The 22,955-nt window shown below is 41.7% G+C and overlaps 1 protein-coding gene across 1 annotated transcript; it reads right to left on the reverse strand.

Moving 5' to 3' along the window:
• Window positions 1-1,574: 1,574 nt before the first annotated feature.
• LOC148474871 (uncharacterized) lies at window positions 1,575-19,649 on the reverse strand. Its single transcript, XM_088458065.1, is given in 8 exon segments — window positions 1,575-1,933; window positions 1,936-3,176; window positions 5,106-5,532; window positions 5,792-5,889; window positions 6,009-6,087; window positions 6,208-6,399; window positions 7,984-8,124; window positions 19,538-19,649. Coding segments are annotated over 7 exon segments (2,175 nt in total). The 5' UTR covers window positions 8,062-8,124; window positions 19,538-19,649; the 3' UTR covers window positions 1,575-1,873.
• Window positions 19,650-22,955: the final 3,306 nt, after the last annotated feature.

Genomic DNA, 22,955 nt, shown 5'->3' on the forward strand with positions numbered 1-22,955 from the left:
GGATAAACAGCGCTCTGTAGTTAAAAGACGTAATGATGTATTTAATACTGATACCGGGTAAGAAACCCAAATCACACATAAAATCTAAAAGAAAAATGAATGAATGAAAAAATAATAAATACAAATAAATACACAGATCTTGCATATATTTCAATCCTCTAGGAGCATGTCGCTGTGTGCTTGTGGCCGCCTCCTCTAGGAGGAGGCGGCTGCAAGCACACAGCGTCATGCTCATTGCCATCTACCGCTGTGCCTATTAAGTGACGAGTGCTATACCAGCCGGAAACCAGACCTGTGCCCTGGGGACCTCTTTGTGCGAATTGCTGAATCGCTAACTGGACCCTGGTATATTTGGACACTGGACCTGTCCCATCAAGTCTCCTACACAATTGTGTTCTGGGGAGCCGCGTGTGCACAAACATCCACTATCACCAACGGACCCCAAACCTGTGTGGATATTGGACTGGGTAACTATCTGGCTGGACATTAATTATACTTTTATCAGCATCTAGCACATGGACACTCAAATTGGTTGTGATCAGAAGTTTTTTGATTGAGATATATGCAAGATCTGTGTATTTATTTGTATTTATTATTTTTTCATTCATTCATTTTTCTTTTAGATTTTGTGTGTGATTTGGGTTTCTTACCCGGTATCAGTATTAAATTAATTCATCATTACGTCTTTTAACTACAGAGCGCTGTTTATCCCTGTTTGTTTTTATTGTGATATCTATCGAGGACTAACCATCCTCTTATTTACAGCTGCTCTTTCTTATACATGATATACACCCCTCAACAGCGCTCCCCAGTAGCAATACTGTTTCGATATTGGGTGTACACACTGATATATCTTTCAGTGTAGCCATCCTTTCACATCTCTGAATAGGCAATTCTTGCCTATATCGTCCATATTGGCCTGCATGTACGTAAGACAAAAGATATCATTATCGTCCCGCGGGAGCGCGCATCATTAGTCGTTCACTGCGTACACACTGAAAAATATGAACGATATATCGTTGAACGATATCGTTATCGTTCAAAGATATCGTCTTGTGTGTATACCCAGTTTTTAAGGTTAGCCATACCTAAACACAGGTGTCTTAATTCGAACCTCAGATATTTTGATTCAACCATCTGTGCTCAAGCATGGATATCACTAAAACCTGGACTGATAGTGTGCCTTGAGGACAGAGGTTAGGAAACACTGGTATACAAGCTATTTGTCTGGTAAACACACAGATCACTAAACAACTCCTACAGAGAAGATAATTTGAAAAAGGAGACTCCCTCCTTTTAAATGTCTAAGAATATTTATGTGCCCTTTTAAGGCCCACTCAGCCACTCCCAGACTTTTAAGAGGTGGAGCTTGATGATGTCATTGAGTATAGCAGTCATGATGTAACTGCCTCCTTCATTGGCCACCATCAGCAGTAAGATAAGTTCCCTCCCCCCCCCCCTTTCAGTGCTGTAGACGATTCAGTCTTGTCCTTAGCACTTTTGATGTGTATGCTAAGGACAAGTCCTACTCTTCCTTAGCCTTGAAGGAGTTTATTAGAAAGTATTAACAAACAATGTAACAGTGTCCCACTTTTCAGTTATATCTGAATCCCAATGTCAGGATTATTTGCTAGAATGCTATTCTAACTTTACATTGGTGACATTTCATCTATGAACATTTATAATAACGAAATTATATCATGCTAATATACTGTATGATTGGATATTTGAAGTGCACTCCACAAGGTGTTGCTTTAATTGTGTTATCAGCTCAGGGAAATTGCTTATCGCATGTGAGTTCTCTTATGGTTAACAAGGAATGCGTGACTTCTGTGTAAAACATTTCCCATACTAAGGACATAGAAATGGTTTCTCACCTGTGTGACTTCTCTGATGTGTAACAAGATATGATTTCTTTGTAAAGTATTTCCCACACTCAGAGCATTGAAATGGCTTCTCACCTGTGTGACTTCGTTGATGTGCAAAAAGATTTGATTTCTTTGTAAAACATTTCCCACACTCAGGACATGGAAAAGGTTTCTCACCTGTGTGACTTCTTTGATGCGTAACAAGAGCTGATTTCTGTGTAAAACATTTCCCACACTCAGAGCATGAAAACGGCTTCTCACCTGTGTGGCTTCTCTGATGTATAATAAAATCGGATTTGTAGCCAAAACATTTCCCACACTCAGAACATGGAAATGTCCCCTCACCTGTGTGAGTTCTCTGATGTGCAAGAAGATCTGATTTCAGTGTAAAACATTTCCCACACTCAGAACATGGAAATGGTTTCTCACCTGTGTGACTTCTCTGGTGTTTAACAAGAGAGGATTTCTGTGTAAAGCATTTCCCACACTTAGAGCATGGAAATGGTTTTTCACCTGTGTGCTGTCTCAGATGTTTAACAAGATTTGATTTGTGTGTAAAACATTTCCTACACTCAGAACATGAAAATGGTGTCTCACCTGTGTGAGTTCTCTGATGTATAACAAGAGAGGATTTCTTTGTAAAGCATTTCCCACACTCAGAGCATGGAAACGGTTTCTCACCTGTGTGACTTCTCTGATGCATGATAAAATCAGATTTGTATTCAAAACATTTCCCACACTCAGAACATGGAAATGGTTTCTCACCTGTGTGAGTTCTCTGATGTGTAACAAGATGTGATTTCAGTGTAAAACATTTCCCACATTCAGAACATGGAAATGGTGTCTCACCTGTGTGGCGTCTCTGATGTGTAACAAGAGAGGATTTCTGTGTAAAACATTTCCCACATTCAGAACATGGAAATGGTTTCTCACCTGTGTGATGTCTTTGATGAGTAACAAGATGTGACTTCCGGGTAAAACATTTCCCACACTCAGAACATGGAAATGGGCTCTCATCTACCTTAGCTGACTGATGGGTAATATGCTTTTTGTCCTGTGTTAGACATTTGGCATCTATAGAAGAGGGAAACGCTTTATCTACTCTAAGAGCTGTAATAGCTGTACCAGGAGAACATTCCTCATTATAAGCAGGATCAGGTGATACGTCTGCACTGTGAGGTACTGGATGTATAATTTGGGTAATTGGGATTTCTCGCGGGGAATCTTGGACGATGTCATCTTCTATTTCACATTTTGGAGAATAAACGAGACGATTCTCTGAAATATTCCTTCTGTTATATCCATCTGCTGGGAATAAAATACATTTACGGAAATATTAAATGTTTCCCCGCAAGTTTAATCGGCTATTAAAGCCTATGGTTAGAAGTCCCCAAATTACCATCAAATGGGTCATTCAAGATGTTTCAAAGAGCAATTTATAAACCAATAACTATCATTCTAAGCTGTGTATGGATTTATGTAATATATAAGTGAATCGCTTTGCTTGGTTACTTTACACCAAATTATGATTTATATTTAAGTGCAGTTAGACTTTTTTTCTTTCTGTTTAGCTTAACCACATAACTGAATTTTTATTCCCAAAAAACATTCAGAAATTGACAGGTTTTTTTTGTAATTTAATAAAGTATAGAATGTATTTTTAAAAATATATATATAAATAAAATATACCTAGGGAGTATTTTCCAACCTCCCCCATGTCCTTAGGCCCCCATTGTAAAATCACCTCCCACCCTCATCAGAAGTGGCAAAAGATCCCCAGTATTATCACCCCTCACCCTCCTAGTGGTAACCGATCCCAATGGCAAAGCCCCTGCTCTCACCCCCAGTGTCAATGGGCCCCCCTATGTATTAATATCCCCCTCCCCATGTGTCAATGTATATGTATTTTTTTTATTTTTAATATATTCCCCACTAGCCAAAAAAAAAAATTTTTGTGGGGTAGCATAATCCATATTATACGTGTGAGTCTATAGATTTACTAAGTCCAAATATTCGTATTCAATATATTGTGTAATAGAATGGATGAGGTCACAGAGTAATAGATTATTGTTTGAAAATCTGTCTGAAGTTGAAAATACACAAATAGAGCTTGGTACACATTGTACAATATTTAGGCAGATCAGCTGAAGTATGAATGGTGAGCGCAATAATTGTACAGTATGTAAGCAGGAGTGTCACAGCAGCGTCAGCCGATAAAAAGCTTCTCAAACGCTCCTGCAACGGGAGGTTGGGATTTTATGTCCTGCTAAAAATTCTGACCCCTGACCTCCCGATTCCATTAAAGAAAGCACACACTGAGCTAAAGATAGGTGCAGACTGATTGGATAATCGCTCTGTGGGTCGGAGCATTTCCCTCATCTGCAGAGATGATCGGAAAGTGTGCACCCGATGAAGGAGCAGACAAGGTAATATTTAACCCAGCAGATTTTTGGGAATTACCAGAAGAATATTAACTAAATGTGGATCACAAACTTTTACAATTGAAAAAAAAAAAATGGGAAGTAGACTTGGTCCTACATAGCCAAATTGGACTACTATCACCACAAAAACACATATCCCCAGAGGGATGTAGTTATGAGACCAGCAGCCGCCGGTCTCAATACCAACATCGGAATATCGGCAAGGGATTCAATATAGGCGCTGAAATACAAGATGGGGGGGGAGATTAGGGTTAGGCACCCCTAGGGGGAAGTGTTAGGGTTAGGCAACCATGGGGGGAGGTTAGGCACCAGTAAGGGAGGGTTGGGGGGGGAGAGGTGTAGGGATAGGGTACTTACCTGCCCTGTCCGGATCTTTTCCCTTCAGGCTGCTGACGTCAGGCTATTCAGCCACCGGGACTTCATACCCATTCCATCCCCAGATTATTTGGTATTCGTAATGTTCCCACTATTGGTAGGAATAATCCTAGTTTTTGTAGCAGGTGGTGATGGGTTCTCATAAATTATTTACGCTCAACTTCCTATTGGTGGAGGAGCTGGGGGTTTAAGAGTCTAAGACTCCCATCGGACTTCAACAGAAATCCCCAGAAGAGGATATGGACTTTATTCAGTGAGGGCCCAGGTCGCGGCTGATGGCTCCTGACCCCTACTGGGTAGATACATTTCCCTCATAATTTTGTACTGACAGAAGAGGAGGGTGTAGGATAAGATATTGCTGTAGTAACTGAGCAAGGAGAATGTGTGACTTTTTTCTGTAATAAATGTGTATATTTCTCACCTGTGCTGACATCTGTAGGGATTTCCTCCTCCTTACACTGCTGATCACCACTCACATACGACTCTTCGTCTCCCTCTATATCTTCTGCCTTATTATCAGTCACATACATCTCTTCTTCTCCCTTTATAACTTCCGCCTTATTATCAGTCACATACGTCTCTTCTCCTACCTCTATATCTTCTGCCTTCATATCAGTCAAATATGTCTCCTCTTCTCCCTCTATATCTTCTGCCTTCATATCAGTCACATACGTCTCTTCTTCTCCCTCTATATCTTCTGCCTTCATATCAGTCACATACGTCTCTTCTCCCTCTATATCTTCTGCCTTCATATCAGTCACGTCTGTCTCTTCTTCTCCCTCTATAATTTCTTCCTTATTAATAGTCACATACGTCTCTTCTCCATTAATATAAGTCATATATTCATCCTAAACAACCAACAAAAATATAACACGTTATTAATGTCCAATGTTAAAATATCAGTGTCAGCATCAGCAGTCTAGAACACAACAATAAGAAGTTCTGGCGCCTGCGCAGTAGAGAAGCTACGGACTGGAGATAACATTCAAGCTGCCAGGAAGTATTTACAAGCGGCTGAGCTAAAACTAATTGTTGCGTGATTAGTTTCTCTACAGAAACTTACAGTAGATCCTTAGAAACTCTGCCTTGTCCTGCAATCCCACCTACCAGATGCTCCTGTGGGATCCTGTGATTCTCCTCTGTACAATCCTGGGAATAAAGAGGACGGGGACATCTCTCTGGGGTATTTCTGTTACTGGGTCCATCTGTAGGAGACACACAGTGACTGAGCATATTGTATATATGTGATTATCAGGTGAAGTGTGTATATCAGGGGCCCCCATACTTGATCTCCCCTGTACAATAAATAACAGTCTCCTCTTACCCAGTGATGTGAGGGGCCAGTGATTCTCCATCATCACGTCCTTGTACGGACCCCTGTGTCCCTCTATATACTCCCCCTCCTGCATGGAGACATAGACAGTGACATCCTGACACCTTATAGGAACCTGACACAGTGATGCAATCATCACCTAGACACATCCCCTGGTGTTACTGTATAATGTCATATTCCCAGCAGTCACCTCTTCAGTCAGCAGCTGAATTATCTTGTTGGTGAGTTCCAGGATCTTCTGGTCATTGTGTCTCTCATGTATCAGTGAGTGGGGTGGAGGCAACGTGATGGGGCTCTGGGTCCTGCGCAGTCCTCCTGACACATGCGAATGGCTGCTGGGTGTCTCACAGTCACCGGATGTCTTCCTCACTACTGTGTAATACTGTGTATTGGGGGAGACACCAAATATCACTACATACACTCTAAGATCTTCTCACCTCCCCTGTCATGTCCCTGTATTATTACTATAGATATGTGATGTCACTGTGACACTCCCAGACCCTCTCACCTCCCCAGTCATGTCCCTGTATTATTGCTATAGATATAAGTGATGTCACTGTGACACTCCCAGACCCTCTCACCTCCCCAGTCATGTCCCTGTATTATTACTATAGATATAAGTGATGTCACTGGGACACTCCCAGACCCTCTAACCTCCCCAGTCATGTCCCTGTATTATTACTATAGATATAAGTGATGTCACTGGGACACTCCCAGACCCTCTAACCTCCCCAGTCATGTCCCTGTATTATTACTATAGATATAAGTGATGTCACTGTGATACTCCCAGATCCCCTCACCTCCCCAGCCATGTCCCTGTATTAGTACTATAGATATAAGTGATATCACTGTGACCCTCCCAGATCCCCTCACCTTCCCAGTCATGTCCCTGTATTATTACTATGGATATGTGATATCACTGTGATCCTCCCAGATCCCCTCACACCCCCAGTCATGTCCCTGTATTATTATTATAGATATAAGTGATGTCACTGTGACACCCCCAGACCCTCTCACCTCCCCAGTCATGTCCCTGTATTATTACTATAGATATAAGTGATGTCACTGTGACACTCCCAGATCCCGTCACCTCCCCAGTCATGTCCCTGTATTATTGCTATAGATATAAGTGATATCACTGTGACACTCCCAGATCCTCTCACCTCCCCAGTCATGTCCCTGTATTATTGCTATAGATATAAGTGATGTCACTGTGACACTCCCAGACCCTCTCACCTCCCCAGTCATGTCCCTGTATTATTACTATAGATATAAGTGATGTCACTGGGACACTCCCAGACCCTCTAACCTCCCCAGTCATGTCCCTGTATTATTACTATAGATATAAGTGATGCCACTGGGACACTCCCAGACCCTCTAACCTCCCCAGTCATGTCCCTGTATTATTACTATAGATATAAGTGATGTCACTGTGATACTCCCAGATCCCCTCACCTCCCCAGCCATGTCCCTGTATTAGTACTATAGATATAAGTGATATCACTGTGACCCTCCCAGATCCCCTCACACCCCCAGTCATGTCCCTGTATTATTACTATAGATATAAGTGATGTCACTGTGACACTCCCAGATCCCCTCATCTCCCCAGTCATGTCTCTGTATTATTACTGTAGATATAAGTGATGTCACTTTGACACCCCCAGACCCTCTCACCTCCCCAGTCATGTCCATGTATTATTACTATAGATATAAGTGATGTCACTGTGACACTCCCAGATCCCCTCACCTCCCCAGTCATGTCCCTGTATTATTACTATAGATATATGTGATGTCACTGCGACACCCCCAGATCCCCTCACCTCCCCAGTCATGTCACTGTATTATTACTCTAGATATAAGTGATGTCACTGTGACACTCCCAGATCCCCTCACCTCCCCAGTCATGTCCCTGTATTATTACTATAGATATAAGTGATGTCACTGTGACACTACCAGACCATCTCACCTCCCCAGTGAGCAGGTAGATGATCTCCATAGTGAGATGTAAGATCCTATCAGTCTTGTGACTCCCGTCCTTGTCCATCCTCAGTGAATTAGGGGGAATAAAGAACAAGCGACTTGTAATAAAGACTCCGGTTCTTTACATCTAGAAAAAAAAATTATGTGCATATCAAAGAACACATATAACATAGTCAGACATGTAACACTAAGTGACCAGCAAATCAGCCACAGAGCCCTAGTCAGTGTTCCTCAGACATTTCTGTGACCCAGCTTCATATCAACCCTCAGAGAACATCACACAACGCTGTAGTGCTTAAGGTTAAACCAGTGAATTTGACCAAGAGTCCTGGTAATCCCAGACATCTCTTTAAGAATAATTTGACCAGAATTACATCAAAGTTTTCCAGTCTTCTGATTCCCTTTGCTGTTTGAAGCTTAATGCAATGCTGCAATGGGAGCACGGGGGTAAGGACATGCAGGAGGGAATACTGTTAACACAGGGGTAAGGAAATGGCATGAAGACAAAGGGGTAAGGACATGGGGAAAGGAGAACAGGGAACACAGGGGTAAGGATATGGGGAGGGTATAACAGGGATAAGGACATGGAGAGAACAGGGGTAATGACATTGGGAGGGGAGAACGGGAAAGCACAAGGGTAAGGACATGAGAAGACAACAGGGAGCACAGGGGTAAGGACATGAGAAGACAACAGGGAGCACAGGGGTAAGGACATGGGGAGAGCAGAAAAGTAATCATGATGATAAAGGCAGGGGGAGAGAGATAGCACACGTGAGAAAAAGGAGCAAAAGGGTAAGGACACGGTAAAAGTAGAACAGGACAACACAGGCTGCTCCTCCTGTAGAATAACAACAGGACACGACAGTCAGCTTCCCTTGTATAATGATAATGATACCAGGACACCACAGGCTGCTCTCCCTGTATAATAACAGGACACCACAGGCCGCTCCCCCTGTATAATAATAATAACAGGACACCACAGGCTTCTCCCCCTGTATAATAATAATAACAGGACACCACAGGCTGCTCCCCCTGTATAATAATAATAACAGGCCACCAGAGGCTTCTCCCCCCATATAATAATAATAGGACACCACAGGCTGCTCCCCCTGTATAATAATAATAACAGGACACCACAGGCTTCTCCCCCTGTATAATAATAATAACAGGACACCACAGGCTGCTCCCCCTGTATAATAATAATAACAGGCCACCAGAGGCTTCTCCCCCCATATAATAATAATAGGACACCACAGGCTGCTCCCCCTGTATAATAATAATAACAGGACACCACAGGCTTCTTCCCCTGTATAATAATAATAACAGGACACCACAGGCTGCTCCCCCTGTATAATAATAACAGGACACCAGAGGCTTCTCCCCCCATATAATAATAATAGGACACGACAGGCTTCTCCCCCTGTATAATAATAATAACAGGACACCACAAGCTTCTCCCCCTGTTTAATAACAACAACAGGACACCACAGGCTGCTCCCTCTGTATAATAATAATAATAACAGGACACCACAGGCTGCTCCCCCTGTATAATAACAATAACAGGACACCACAGGCTGCTCCCTCTGTATAATAATAATAACAGGACACCAGAGGCTTCTCCCCCCATATAATAATAATAGGACACCACAGGCTTCTCCCCCTGTTTAATAACAATAACAGGACACCACAGGCTGCTCCCTCTGTATAATAATAATAACAGGACACCACAGGCTTCTCCCCCTGTTTAATAACAATAACAGGACACCACACGCTGCTTCCCCTTTATAATAACACTAATGAGGACACCACAGGCTGCTCCCCCTATATAATAATAATAGGACACCACAGGCTGCTCCCCCTGTACAATAATAATACCAGGACACCACAGGCTTCTCCCCCTGTTTAATAACAATAACAGGACACCACACACTGCTTCCCCTTTATAATAACACTAATGAGGACACCACAGGCTGCTCCCCCTATATAATAATAATAATAGGACACCACAGGCTGCTCCCCCTGTATAATAATAATACCAGGACACCACAGGCTTCTCCCCCTGTTTAATAACAATAACAGGACACCACAGGCTGCTCCCCCTGTATAACAATAATAACAGGACACCAGAGGCTTCTCCCCCCATATAATAATAATAGGACACCACAGGCTGCTCCCCCTGTTTAATAACAATAACAGGACACCACACGCTGCTTCCCCTTTATAATAATAATAACAGGACACCAGAGGCTTCTCCCCCCATATAATAATAATAGGACACCACAGGCTGCTCCCCCTGTATAATAATAATAACAGGACACCACAGGCTTCTCCCCCTGTTTAATAACAATAACAGGACACCATAGGCCATTACATGAACAGAACACCACACGCTGCGTCCCCTTTATAATAACAATAATGAGGACACCACAGGCTGCTCCCCCTGTATAATAATAACAGGACACCACAGGCTGCTCCCCCTATATAATAAAAATATTAACAGGACACCAAAGGCTGCTCCCACTGCATAATATAATAATAATAATAAATAGACCACATGCTGCTCCTCCTGTATAATAACAACCACAGGATGCTCCCCCTGTATTATAATGATAATAAAAACAGGACACCACAGGCTTCTCCCCCTGTATAATAATAATAACAGGACACCACAGGCTGCTCCCCCTGTATAATAATAATAACAGGACACCACAGGCTGCTCCCCCTGTATAATAATAATAACAGGACACCACAGGCTACCCTTACTGTATAATTATAATAATAACAGGACACCACAGGCAGCTCCATCTGTATAATAATAACAAGACATCACAGCCAGCTCCATCTGAATAATACTACTAATATTAATGACATGACACTACAGGACGCACCCCCTATAAAATAATAACAACAACAACAACAGGACACCACAGGCTGCTCCCCCTGTATAATAAAAAAAACAGCACAGTCTGCTCCCCCTATATAATAAAAACAGGATACCAGTCTGCTCTCCCTGTATAATAAAAACAGGATACCAGTCTGCTCTCCCTGTAGAATAAAAACAGGATAGCAGTCTGCTCTCCCTGTATAATAAAAACAGGATACCAGTCTGCTCTCCCTGTAGAATATAAACAGGATACCAGTCTGCTGTCCCTGTATAATAAAAACAGGATACCAGTCTGCTCTCCCTGTATAATAAAAACAGGATACCAGTCTGCTCTCCCTGTATAATAAAAACAGGATACCAGTCTGCTCTCCCTGTATAATAAAAACAGGATACCAGTCTGCTCTCCCTGTATAATAAAAACAGGATACCAGTCTGCTCTCCCTGTATAATAAAAACAGGATACCAGTCTGCTCTCCCTGTATAATAAAAACAGGATACCAGTCTGCTCTCCCTGTATAATAAAAACAGGATACCAGTCTGCTCTCCCTGTATAATAAAAACAGGATACCATTCTGCTGTCCCTGTAGAATAAAAACAGGATACCAGTCTGCTCTCCCTGTATAATAAAAACAGGATACCAGTCTGCTCTCCCTGTATAATAAAAACAGGATACCAGTCTGCTCTCCCTGTATAATAAAAACAGGATACCAGTCTGCTCTCCCTGTATAATAAATCAGGATACCAGTCTGCTCTCCCTGTATAATAAAAACAGGATACCAGTCTGCTCTCCCTGTATAATAAAAACAGGATACCAGTCTGCTCTCCCTGTATAATAAAAACAGGATACCAGTCTGCTCTCCCTGTATAATAAAAACAGGATACCAGTCTGCTGTCCCTGTATAATAAAAACAGGATACCAGTCTGCTGTCCCTGTATAATAAAAACAGGATACCAGTCTGCTGTCCCTGTATAATAAAAACAGGATACCAGTCTGCTGTCCCTGTATAATAAAAACAGGATACCAGTCTGCTGTCCCTGTATAATAAAAACAGGATACCAGTCTGCTCTCCCTGTATAATAAAAACAGGATACCAGTCTGCTGTCCCTGTATAATAAAAACAGGATACCAGTCTGCTCTCCCTGTATAATAAAAACAGGACAACCAGTCTGCTGTCCCTGTATAATAAAAACAGGATACCAGTCTGCTCTCCCTGTATAATAAAAACAGGATACCAGTCTGCTCTCCCTGTATAATAAAAACAGGATACCAGTCTGCTCTCCCTGTATAATAAAAACAGGATACCAGTCTGCTCTCCCTGTATAATAAAAACAGGATACCAGTCTGCTCTCCCTGTATAATAAAAACAGGATACCAGTCTGCTCTCCCTGTATAATAAAAACAGGATACCAGTCTGCTCTCCCTGTATAATAAAAACAGGATACCAGTCTGCTCTCCCTGTATAATAAAAATAGGATACCAGTCTGCTCTCCCTGTATAATAAAAACAGGATACCAGTCTGCTCTCCCTGTATAATAAAAACAGGATACCAGTCTGCTCTCCCTGTATAATAAAAACAGGATACCAGTCTGCTCTCTCTGTATAATAAAAACAGGATACCAGTCTGCTCTCCCTGTATAATAAAAACAGGATACCAGTCTGCTGTCCCTGTATAATAAAAACAGGATACCAGTCTGCTGTCCCTGTATAATAAAAACAGGATACCAGTCTGCTCTCCCTGTATAATAAAAACAGGATACCAGTCTGCTGTCCCTGTATAATAAAAACAGGATACCAGTCTGCTGTCCCTGTATAATAAAAACAGGATACCAGTCTGCTGTCCCTGTATAATAAAAACAGGATACCAGTCTGCTCTCCCTGTATAATAAAAACAGGATACCAGTCTGCTGTCCCTGTATAATAAAAACAGGATACCAGTCTGCTCTCCCTGTATAATAAAAACAGGATACCAGTCTGCTCTCCCTGTATAATAAAAACAGGATACCAGTCTGCTCTCCCTGTATAATAAAAACAGGATACCAGTCTGCTCTCTCTGTATAATAAAAACAGGATACCAGTCTGCTCTCCCTGTATAATAAAAACAGGATACCAGTCTGCTGTCCCTGTATAATAAAAACAGGATAGCAGTCTGCTCTCCCTGTATAATAAAAACAGAATACCAGTCTGCTCTCCCTGTATAATAAAAACAGGATACCAGTCTGCTGTCCCTGTATAATACTGTATAATAAAAACAGGATACCAGTCTGCTGTCCCTGTATAATAAAAACAGGATACCAGTCTGCTGTCCCTGTATAATAAAAACAGGATACCAGTCTGCTCTCCCTGTATAATAAAAACAGGATACCAGTCTGCTCTCTCTGTATAATAAAAACAGGATACCAGTCTGCTCTCCCTGTATAATAAAAACAGGATACCAGTCTGCTCTCCCTGTATAATAAAAACAGGATACCAGTCTGCTCTCCCTGTATAATAAAAACAGGATACCAGTCTGCTCTCCCTGTATAATAAAAACAGGATACCAGTCTGCTGTCCCTGTATAATAAAAACAGGATAGCAGTCTGCTCTCCCTGTATAATAAAAACAGGATACCAGTCTGCTCTCCCTGTATAATAAAAACAGGATACCAGTCTGCTCCCCCTGTATAATAATAAAATAGGATACCACAGGCTGCACCACTTGTAAAATAATATCAGGACACCATAGGCCGCTCCCCCTGTATAATAATATTAACAGGACACCAAAGGCTGCTCCCCCTGCATATTATTATTATTATAATACAAGGGGAGCAGCCTGTGGTGTCTTATTTTTATTATACAGGGGGAGCATTATTATTATACTAATAATAACAGGACACCACAGCTTCTCCCCCTCTATAATAATAACAGGACACCACAGGCTACTCCTACTGTATAATAATAACAGGACACCACAGGCAGCTCCATCAGAATAATAATAATAACAGGACACCACAGGCTGCTCCCTCTGTATAATAATAATAACAGGACACCAGAGGCTTCTCCCCCCATATAATAATAATAGGACACCACAGGCTTCTCCCCCTGTTTAATAACAATAACAGGACACCACAGGCTGCTCCCTCTGTATAATAATAATAACAGGACACCACAGGCTTCTCCCCCTGTTTAATAACAATAACAGGACACCACACGCTGCTTCCCCTTTATAATAACACTAATGAGGACACCACAGGCTGCTCCCCCTATATAATAATAATAGGACACCACAGGCTGCTCCCCCTGTACAATAATAATACCAGGACACCACAGGCTTCTCCCCCTGTTTAATAACAATAACAGGACACCACACACTGCTTCCCCTTTATAATAACACTAATGAGGACACCACAGGCTGCTCCCCCTATATAATAATAATAATAGGACACCACAGGCTGCTCCCCCTGTATAATAATAATACCAGGACACCACAGGCTTCTCCCCCTGTTTAATAACAATAACAGGACACCACAGGCTGCTCCCCCTGTATAACAATAATAACAGGACACCAGAGGCTTCTCCCCCCATATAATAATAATAGGACACCACAGGCTGCTCCCCCTGTTTAATAACAATAACAGGACACCACACGCTGCTTCCCCTTTATAATAATAATAACAGGACACCAGAGGCTTCTCCCCCCATATAATAATAATAGGACACCACAGGCTGCTCCCCCTGTATAATAATAATAATAACAGGACACCACAGGCTTCTCCCCGTTTAATAACAATAACAGGACACCATAGGCCATTACATGAACAGAACACCACACGCTGCGTCCCCTTTATAATAACAATAATGAGGACACCACAGGCTGCTCCCCCTGTATAATAATAACAGGACACCACAGGCTGCTCCCCCTATATAATAAAAATATTAACAGGACACCAAAGGCTGCTCCCACTGCATAATATAATAATAATAATAAATAGACCACATGCTGCTCCTCCTGTATAATAACAACCACAGGATGCTCCCCCTGTATTATAATGATAATAAAAACAGGACACCACAGGCTTCTCCCCCTGTATAATAATAATAACAGGACACCACAGGCTGCTCCCCCTGTATAATAATAATAACAGGACACCACAGGCTACCCTTACTGTATAATTATAATAATAACAGGACACCACAGGCAGCTCCATCTGTATAATAATAACAAGACATCACAGCCAGCTCCATCTGAATAATACTACTAATATTAATGACATGACACTACAGGACGCACCCCCTATAAAATAATAACAACAACAACAACAACAGGACACCACAGGCTGCTCCCCCTGTATAATAAAAAAAACAGCACAGTCTGCTCCCCCTATATAATAAAAACAGGATACCAGTCTGCTCTCCCTGTATAATAAAAACAGGATACCAGTCTGCTCTCCCTGTAGAATAAAAACAGGATAGCAGTCTGCTCTCCCTGTATAATAAAAACAGGATACCAGTCTGCTCTCCCTGTAGAATAAAAACAGGATACCAGTCTGCTGTCCCTGTATAATAAAAACAGGATACCAGTCTGCTCTCCCTGTATAATAAAAACAGGATACCAGTCTGCACTCCCTGTATAATAAAAACAGGATACCAGTCTGCTCTCCCTGTATAATAAAAACAGGATACCAGTCTGCTCTCCCTGTATAATAAAAACAGGATACCAGTCTGCTCTCCCTGTATAATAAAAACAGGATACCAGTCTGCTCTCCCTGTATAATAAAAACAGGATACCAGTCTGCTCTCCCTGTATAATAAAAACAGGATACCAGTCTGCTGTCCCTGTATAATAAAAACAGGATACCAGTCTGCTGTCCCTGTATAATAAAAACAGGATACCAGTCTGCTGTCCCTGTATAATAAAAACAGGATACCAGTCTGCTGTCCCTGTATAATAAAAACAGGATACCAGTCTGCTGTCCCTGTATAATAAAAACAGGATACCAGTCTGCTCTCCCTGTATAATAAAAACAGGACAACCAGTCTGCTGTCCCTGTATAATAAAAACAGGATACCAGTCTGCTCTCCCTGTATAATAAAAACAGGATACCAGTCTGCTCTCCCTGTATAATAAAAACAGGATACCAGTCTGCTCTCCCTGTATAATAAAAACAGGATACCAGTCTGCTCTCCCTGTATAATAAAAACAGGATACCAGTCTGCTCTCCCTGTATAATAAAAACAGGATACCAGTCTGCTCTCCCTGTATAATAAAAACAGGATACCAGTCTGCTCTCCCTGTATAATAAAAATAGGATACCAGTCTGCTCTCCCTGTATAATAAAAACAGGATACCAGTCTGCTCTCCCTGTATAATAAAAACAGGATACCAGTCTGCTCTCCCTGTATAATAAAAACAGGATACCAGTCTGCTCTCCCTGTATAATAAAAATAGGATACCAGTCTGCTCTCCCTGTATAATAAAAACAGGATACCAGTCTGCTCTCTCTGTATAATAAAAACAGGATACCAGTCTGCTCTCCCTGTATAATAAAAACAGGATACCAGTCTGCTCTCCCTGTATAATAAAAACAGGATACCAGTCTGCTCTCTCTGTATAATAAAAACAGGATACCAGTCTGCTCTCCCTGTATAATAAAAACAGGATACCAGTCTGCTGTCCCTGTATAATAAAAACAGGATAGCAGTCTGCTCTCCCTGTATAATAAAAACAGAATACCAGTCTGCTCTCCCTGTATAATAAAAACAGGATACCAGTCTGCTGTCCCTGTATAATACTGTATAATAAAAACAGGATACCAGTCTGCTGTCCCTGTATAATAAAAACAGGATACCAGTCTGCTGTCCCTGTATAATAAAAACAGGATACCAGTCTGCTCTCCCTGTATAATAAAAACAGGATACCAGTCTGCTCTCTCTGTATAATAAAAACAGGATACCAGTCTGCTCTCCCTGTATAATAAAAACAGGATACCAGTCTGCTCTCCCTGTATAATAAAAACAGGATACCAGTCTGCTCTCCCTGTATAATAAAAACAGGATACCAGTCTGCTCTCCCTGTATAATAAAAACAGGATACCAGTCTGCTCTCCCTGTATAATAAAAACAGGATACCAGTCTGCTCTCCCTGTATAATAAAAACAGGATACCAGTCTGCTCTCCCTGTATAATAAAAACAGGATACCAGTCTGCTCTCCCTGTATAATAAAAACAGGATACCAGTCTGCTCCCCCTGTATAATAAAAACAGGATACCAGTCTGCTCCCCCTGTATAATAATAAAATAGGATACCACAGGCTGCACCACTTGTAAAATAATATCAGGACACCATAGGCCGCTCCCCCTGTATAATAATATTAACAGGACACCAAAGGCTGCTCCCCCTGCATATTATTATTATTATTATAATACAAGGGGAGCAGCCTGTGGTGTCTTATTTTTATTATACAGGGGGAGCATTATTATTATACTAATAATAACAGGACACCACAGCTTCTCCCCCTCTATAATAATAACAGGACACCACAGGCTACTCCTACTGTATAATAATAACAGGACACCACAGGCAGCTCCATCAGAATAATAATAATAACAGGACACCACAGGCTGCTCCCCCTGTATAATAAAAACAGGACGCCACAGGCTGCTCCCCCTGCATAATAATAATAGGACACCACAGGCTGCTCCCCCTGTATAATAATAGTAACAGGATACCACAGGCTGCTCCCCCTGTATAATAATAGTAACAGGATACCACAGGCTGCTCCCCCTGTATAATAATAATAGGACACCACAGGCTGCTCCCCCTGTATAATAATAGTAACAGGATACCACAGGCTGCTCCCCCTGTATAATAATAATAGGACACCACAGGCTGCTCCCCCTGTATAATAATAGTAACAGGATACCACAGGCTGCTCCCCCTGTATAATAATAGTAACAGGATACCACAGGCTGCTCCCCCTGTATAATAATAATAGGACACCACAGGCTGCTCCCCCTGTATAATAATAGTAACAGGATACCACAGGCTGCTCCCCCTGTATAATAATAATAGGACACCACAGGCTGCTCCCCCTGTATAATAATAGTAACAGGATACCACAGGCTGCTCCCCCTGTATAATAATAGTAACAGGATACCACAGGCTGCTCCCCCTGTATAATAATAATAGGACACCACAGGCTGCTCCCCCTGTATAATAATAGTAACAGGATACCACAGGCTGCTCCCCCTGTATAATAATAGTAACAGGATACCACAGGCTGCTCCCCCTGTATAATAATAATAGGACACCACAGGCAGCTCCATCTGTATAATAATAACAAGACATCACAGCCAGCTCCATCTGAATAATACTACTAATATTAATGACATGACACTACAGGACGCACCCCCTATAAAATAATAACAACAACAACAACAGGACACCACAGGCTGCTCCCCCTGTATAATAAAAAAAACAGCACAGTCTGCTCCCCCTATATAATAAAAACAGGATACCAGTCTGCTCCCCCTATATAATAAAAACAGGATACCAGTCTGCTCTCCCTGTATAATAAAAACAGGATACCAGTCTGCTCTCCCTGTATAATAAAAACAGGATACCAGTCTGCTCTCCCTGTATAATAAAAACAGGATACCAGTCTGCTCTCCCTGTATAATAAAAACAGGATACCAGTCTGCTCTCCCTGTATAATAAAAACAGGATACCAGTCTGCTGTCCCTGTATAATAAAAACAGGATACCAGTCTGCTGTCCCTGTATAATAAAAACAGGATACCAGTCTGCTCTCCCTGTATAATAAAAACCGGATACCAGTCTGCTCTCCCTGTATAATAAAAACAGGATACCAGTCTGCTCTCTCTGTATAATAAAAACAGGATACCAGTCTGCTCTCTCTGTATAATAAAAACAGGATACCAGTCTGCTGTCCCTGTATAATAAAAACAGGATACCAGTCTGCTCTCTCTGTATAATAAAAACAGGATACCAGTCTGCTCTCCCTGTATAATAAAAACAGGATACCAGTCTGCTGTCCCTGTATAATAAAAACAGGATACCAGTCTGCTGTCCCTGTATAATAAAAACAGGATACCAGTCTGCTCCCCCTGTATAATAATAAAATAGGATACCAGTCTGCTCTCCCTGTATAATAATAAAATAGGATACCACAGGCTGCACCACTTGTAAAATAATATCAGGACACCATAGGCCGCTCCCCCTGTATAATAATATTAACAGGACACCAAAGGCTGCTCCCCCTGCATAATATTATTATTATTATTATTATAATACAAGGGGAGCAGCCTGTGGTGTCTTATTTTTATTATACAGGGGGAGCATTATTATTATACTAATAATAACAGGACACCACAGCTTCTCCCCCTCTATAATAATAACAGGACACCACAGGCTACTCCTACTGTATAATAATAACAGGACACCACAGGCTGCTCCCCCTGTATAATAAAAACAGGACACCACAGGCTGCTCCCCCTGTATAATAATAACAGGACACCACAGGCTACTCCTACTGTATAATAATAATAGGACACCACAGGCTGCTCCCCCTGTATAATAATAGTAACAGGATACCACAGGCTGCTCCCCCTGTATAATAATAATAGGACACCACAGGCTGCTCCCCCTGTATAATAATTACCATCACCCCCTCAGTAACCGCTGTGACCGGGAAAGCCGCTGCCAGAAGCCGGTAATATCGGGGGTTACAAGGGGGATACCGCCATGTTGCCGTATTGGGTTTTGGTCTTCAAGAAAATGGCCGCCGCTCCCCTGCACAGGAGACATTTGCTATATAAAAATCCAAGGTCTAGTGTCCTAAACTCCGCCTCTTTTCTCCTCAGAGCGTCACATGACCTAATGATTGCTGTGGGGACGGGGAGCGCTGTCCTGAGCGTTAGAGTCTGTTTCCCATGATGCCATGGGGCGGTGTCTATATAATATGTGATGTTATTACCTATAGGTGTGGTGCTATATATACATGTATGTAATGTGTATATAATATGTGATGTTATTACCTATAGGTGTGGTGCTATATATACATGTATGTAATGTGTATATAATATGTGATATTATATTACCTATAGGTGTGGTGCTATATATACATGTATGTAATGTGTATATAATATGTGATGTTATATTACCTATAGGTGTGGTGCTATATATACATGTATGTAATGTGTATATAATGTGTGATGTTATATTACCTATAGGTGTGGTGTTATATATACATGTATGTAATGTGTATATAATATGTGATGTTATATTACCTATAGGTGTGGTGCTATATATACATGTATGTAATGTGTATATAATGTGTGATGTTATATTACCTATAGGTGTGGTGCTATATATACATGTATGTAATGTGTATATAATATGTGATGTTATATTACCTATAGGTGTGGTGCTATATATACATGTATGTAATGTGTATATAATGTGTGATGTTATATTACCTATAGGTGTGGTGTTATATATACATGTATGTAATGTGTATATAATATGTGATGTTATATTACCTATAGGTGTGGTGCTATATATATAATGTATGTAATGTGTATATAATATGTGATGTTATTACCTATAGGTGTGGTGCTATATATACATGTGTTTAATGCATACCTCCCAACTGGCCCGAATTTAGCGGGACAGTCCTGTTTTTATGGGACTGTCCCGTTGTCCTGCCCGGGGCCGCAGTGTCCAGTGGTGGGGGTACAGTTGGGGAAAGCATACACCGCAGCGTGTATGCAGAGCAAGAATAGATACTGTGCACATGCGCACAGCATCTATTCACATTACGAGGAGGAAGTCTGGGGGCAGCCCAGCATCTCTGAAATGCTAGGCACGCCCCTTAGTGATGTAAACGGGGTGTGCCGCTAGGCCACGCCCCTTTACATGTAGGCCATGCCCCCTTTTCGGGAGCGTGCGCGCCTCCGGCCCACAGATGTCCCGACTGCTTTTGGACAAGTGTTGGGAGGTATGTTAATATGTATATAATATGTGATGTTATTACCTATAGGTGTGATGCTATATATACATGTATGTAATCTGTTATGTTATTACCTATAGGTGTGGTGCTATATATACATGTATGTAATCTGTTATGTTCTTACCTAAAGGTGTGCTATATACAGTACATGTATGTAATGTGTATATATGTGATGTTATTACCTATAGGTGTGGTGCTATATATACATGTATGTAATGTGTGATGTTATTACCTATAGGTGTGCTATATACAGTACATGTATGTAATGTGTATATAATATGTGATGTTATTACCTATAGGTGTGCTATATACAGTACATGTATGTAATGTGTATATATGTGATGTTATTACCTATAGGTGTGGTGCTATATATACATGTATGTAATGTGTGATGTTATTACCTATAGGTGTGCTATATACAGTACATGTATGTAATGTGTATATAATATGTGATGTTATAGTACCTATAGGTGTGGTGCTATATATACATGTATGTAATGTGTGATGTTATTACCTATAGGTGTGGTGCTATATATACATGTATGTAATGTGTGATGTTATTACCTATAGGTGTGCTATATACAGTACATGTATGTAATGTGTATATAATATGTGATGTTATTACCTATAAGCGTGGTGCTATATAGAAGTTGTACCTGTGTGATGTCAGATATATGTGTGTGTGTTAGTATATATATATATATTTAGAAGTGTTGGTGCTGGACCGGCAGCCGTGAGCGTTCTATGACAGTACACTACAGGATCAGGATTTCAAGGACAGCAGCAGCATTTCAAATAAGCTGGCGGCCGCTCCTGATTGGCTGCCGGTCCGCGGCTTATTTAAAATGCTCCGGCTGTCCCTTCAGTCTCTATACTGTTATTACTCTAGTGTCACTGCTAGAATGGTTATGGCTGCCGGTCTGGCGCCAATACTTCCCCTAGTCTGGCTCCAATAACTCACTGAGTGGCTGAAAGCGCCATTTAAATCCCAATGCAGGCTTGATGGGCAGTTCGGTGCCCATCTTCCTCCCCCCCCCTAGTCCTGTGTCACTTATAGTGTTCCCTGCCCTGTGCCCCCCCCCCCCCCAGTCCTGCATTTTCTGCTATGTGGTCTCCCAGTCTAGTATTCCCTGCCATTCCACACTATGCCCTGCCATTCCACCCTCCCCCAGTCTAGTGTTCCCTGCCATTCCACCGTCCTCCCACTGGTACAGCATTCACTGCCCTGTGCCCTTCCCTGCCCCACCTCCCTTACCAATTGATTCCCCGCCCCATTGTAGCTCCACGCACCTTACCCACAGCTCCGCCCACCTCTGGTTCCTGAACTTTTATTTTCGAACAATAGCACTATATTTTCCAACAATAGCCCTATATTTGTGTATATGTGTATATATATATATATATATATATTGCTATTGTTGAAAAAACTTCACATAAACCCAATGAGTCCCGGTCCCAAAGAGTTCCAGACATGGTCAAGAGGTTCAATTGTTGGTAAGACAAAACTCCACAATGACAAAAAAGTGATCTAAGTGACTGTGGAATGATTGATGGTGTCAAGCAAACGTTAGGTTAATTAATAATAACTGAGCACTGTATAAATGCCATAGCCTACCTGAGTATTGTTGCTGGTCATGTACATTCCCTAATGGCCACAACCTCCCCGTCATCTAATAGCAACTTCCAGCAGGATAACACGCCAGGACACACAGCACGTCACCTTAGGCTGGCCCCACGGACATGACAATGAGATTGGTGTCCTCCAAAGGCTGCCGCAGTCACCAGGTCTCAGTACAATACACTCTTCGGGATATGGTGGAGCAGGAGACTTGAGGGTTACTACCATGAGTATAGACCACTCTCATTGATTCTCCTTCTCTTTCCTGTGAAATGGGTAGGGCAAGGCTTTGATAGGTGCCTTCAGACCCACCTCAGCTGCACATTCCTCCAGGTAATAAAGTCGAGTAATGTACCTTACTGTTGGACAGCTTACTATAGGGGCAATAAGCCCTTTTACTGGTGAGAATCAGGGCTCTTGCTGGTGATCTGGCTAGTTTCTAATTCACTC

The sequence above is a fragment of the Taudactylus pleione genome, unplaced genomic scaffold, assembly GCF_031769625.1.
Source record: "Taudactylus pleione unplaced genomic scaffold, aTauple2 ptg000804l, whole genome shotgun sequence".
Taxonomy (NCBI): Eukaryota; Metazoa; Chordata; class Amphibia; order Anura; family Myobatrachidae; genus Taudactylus; species Taudactylus pleione.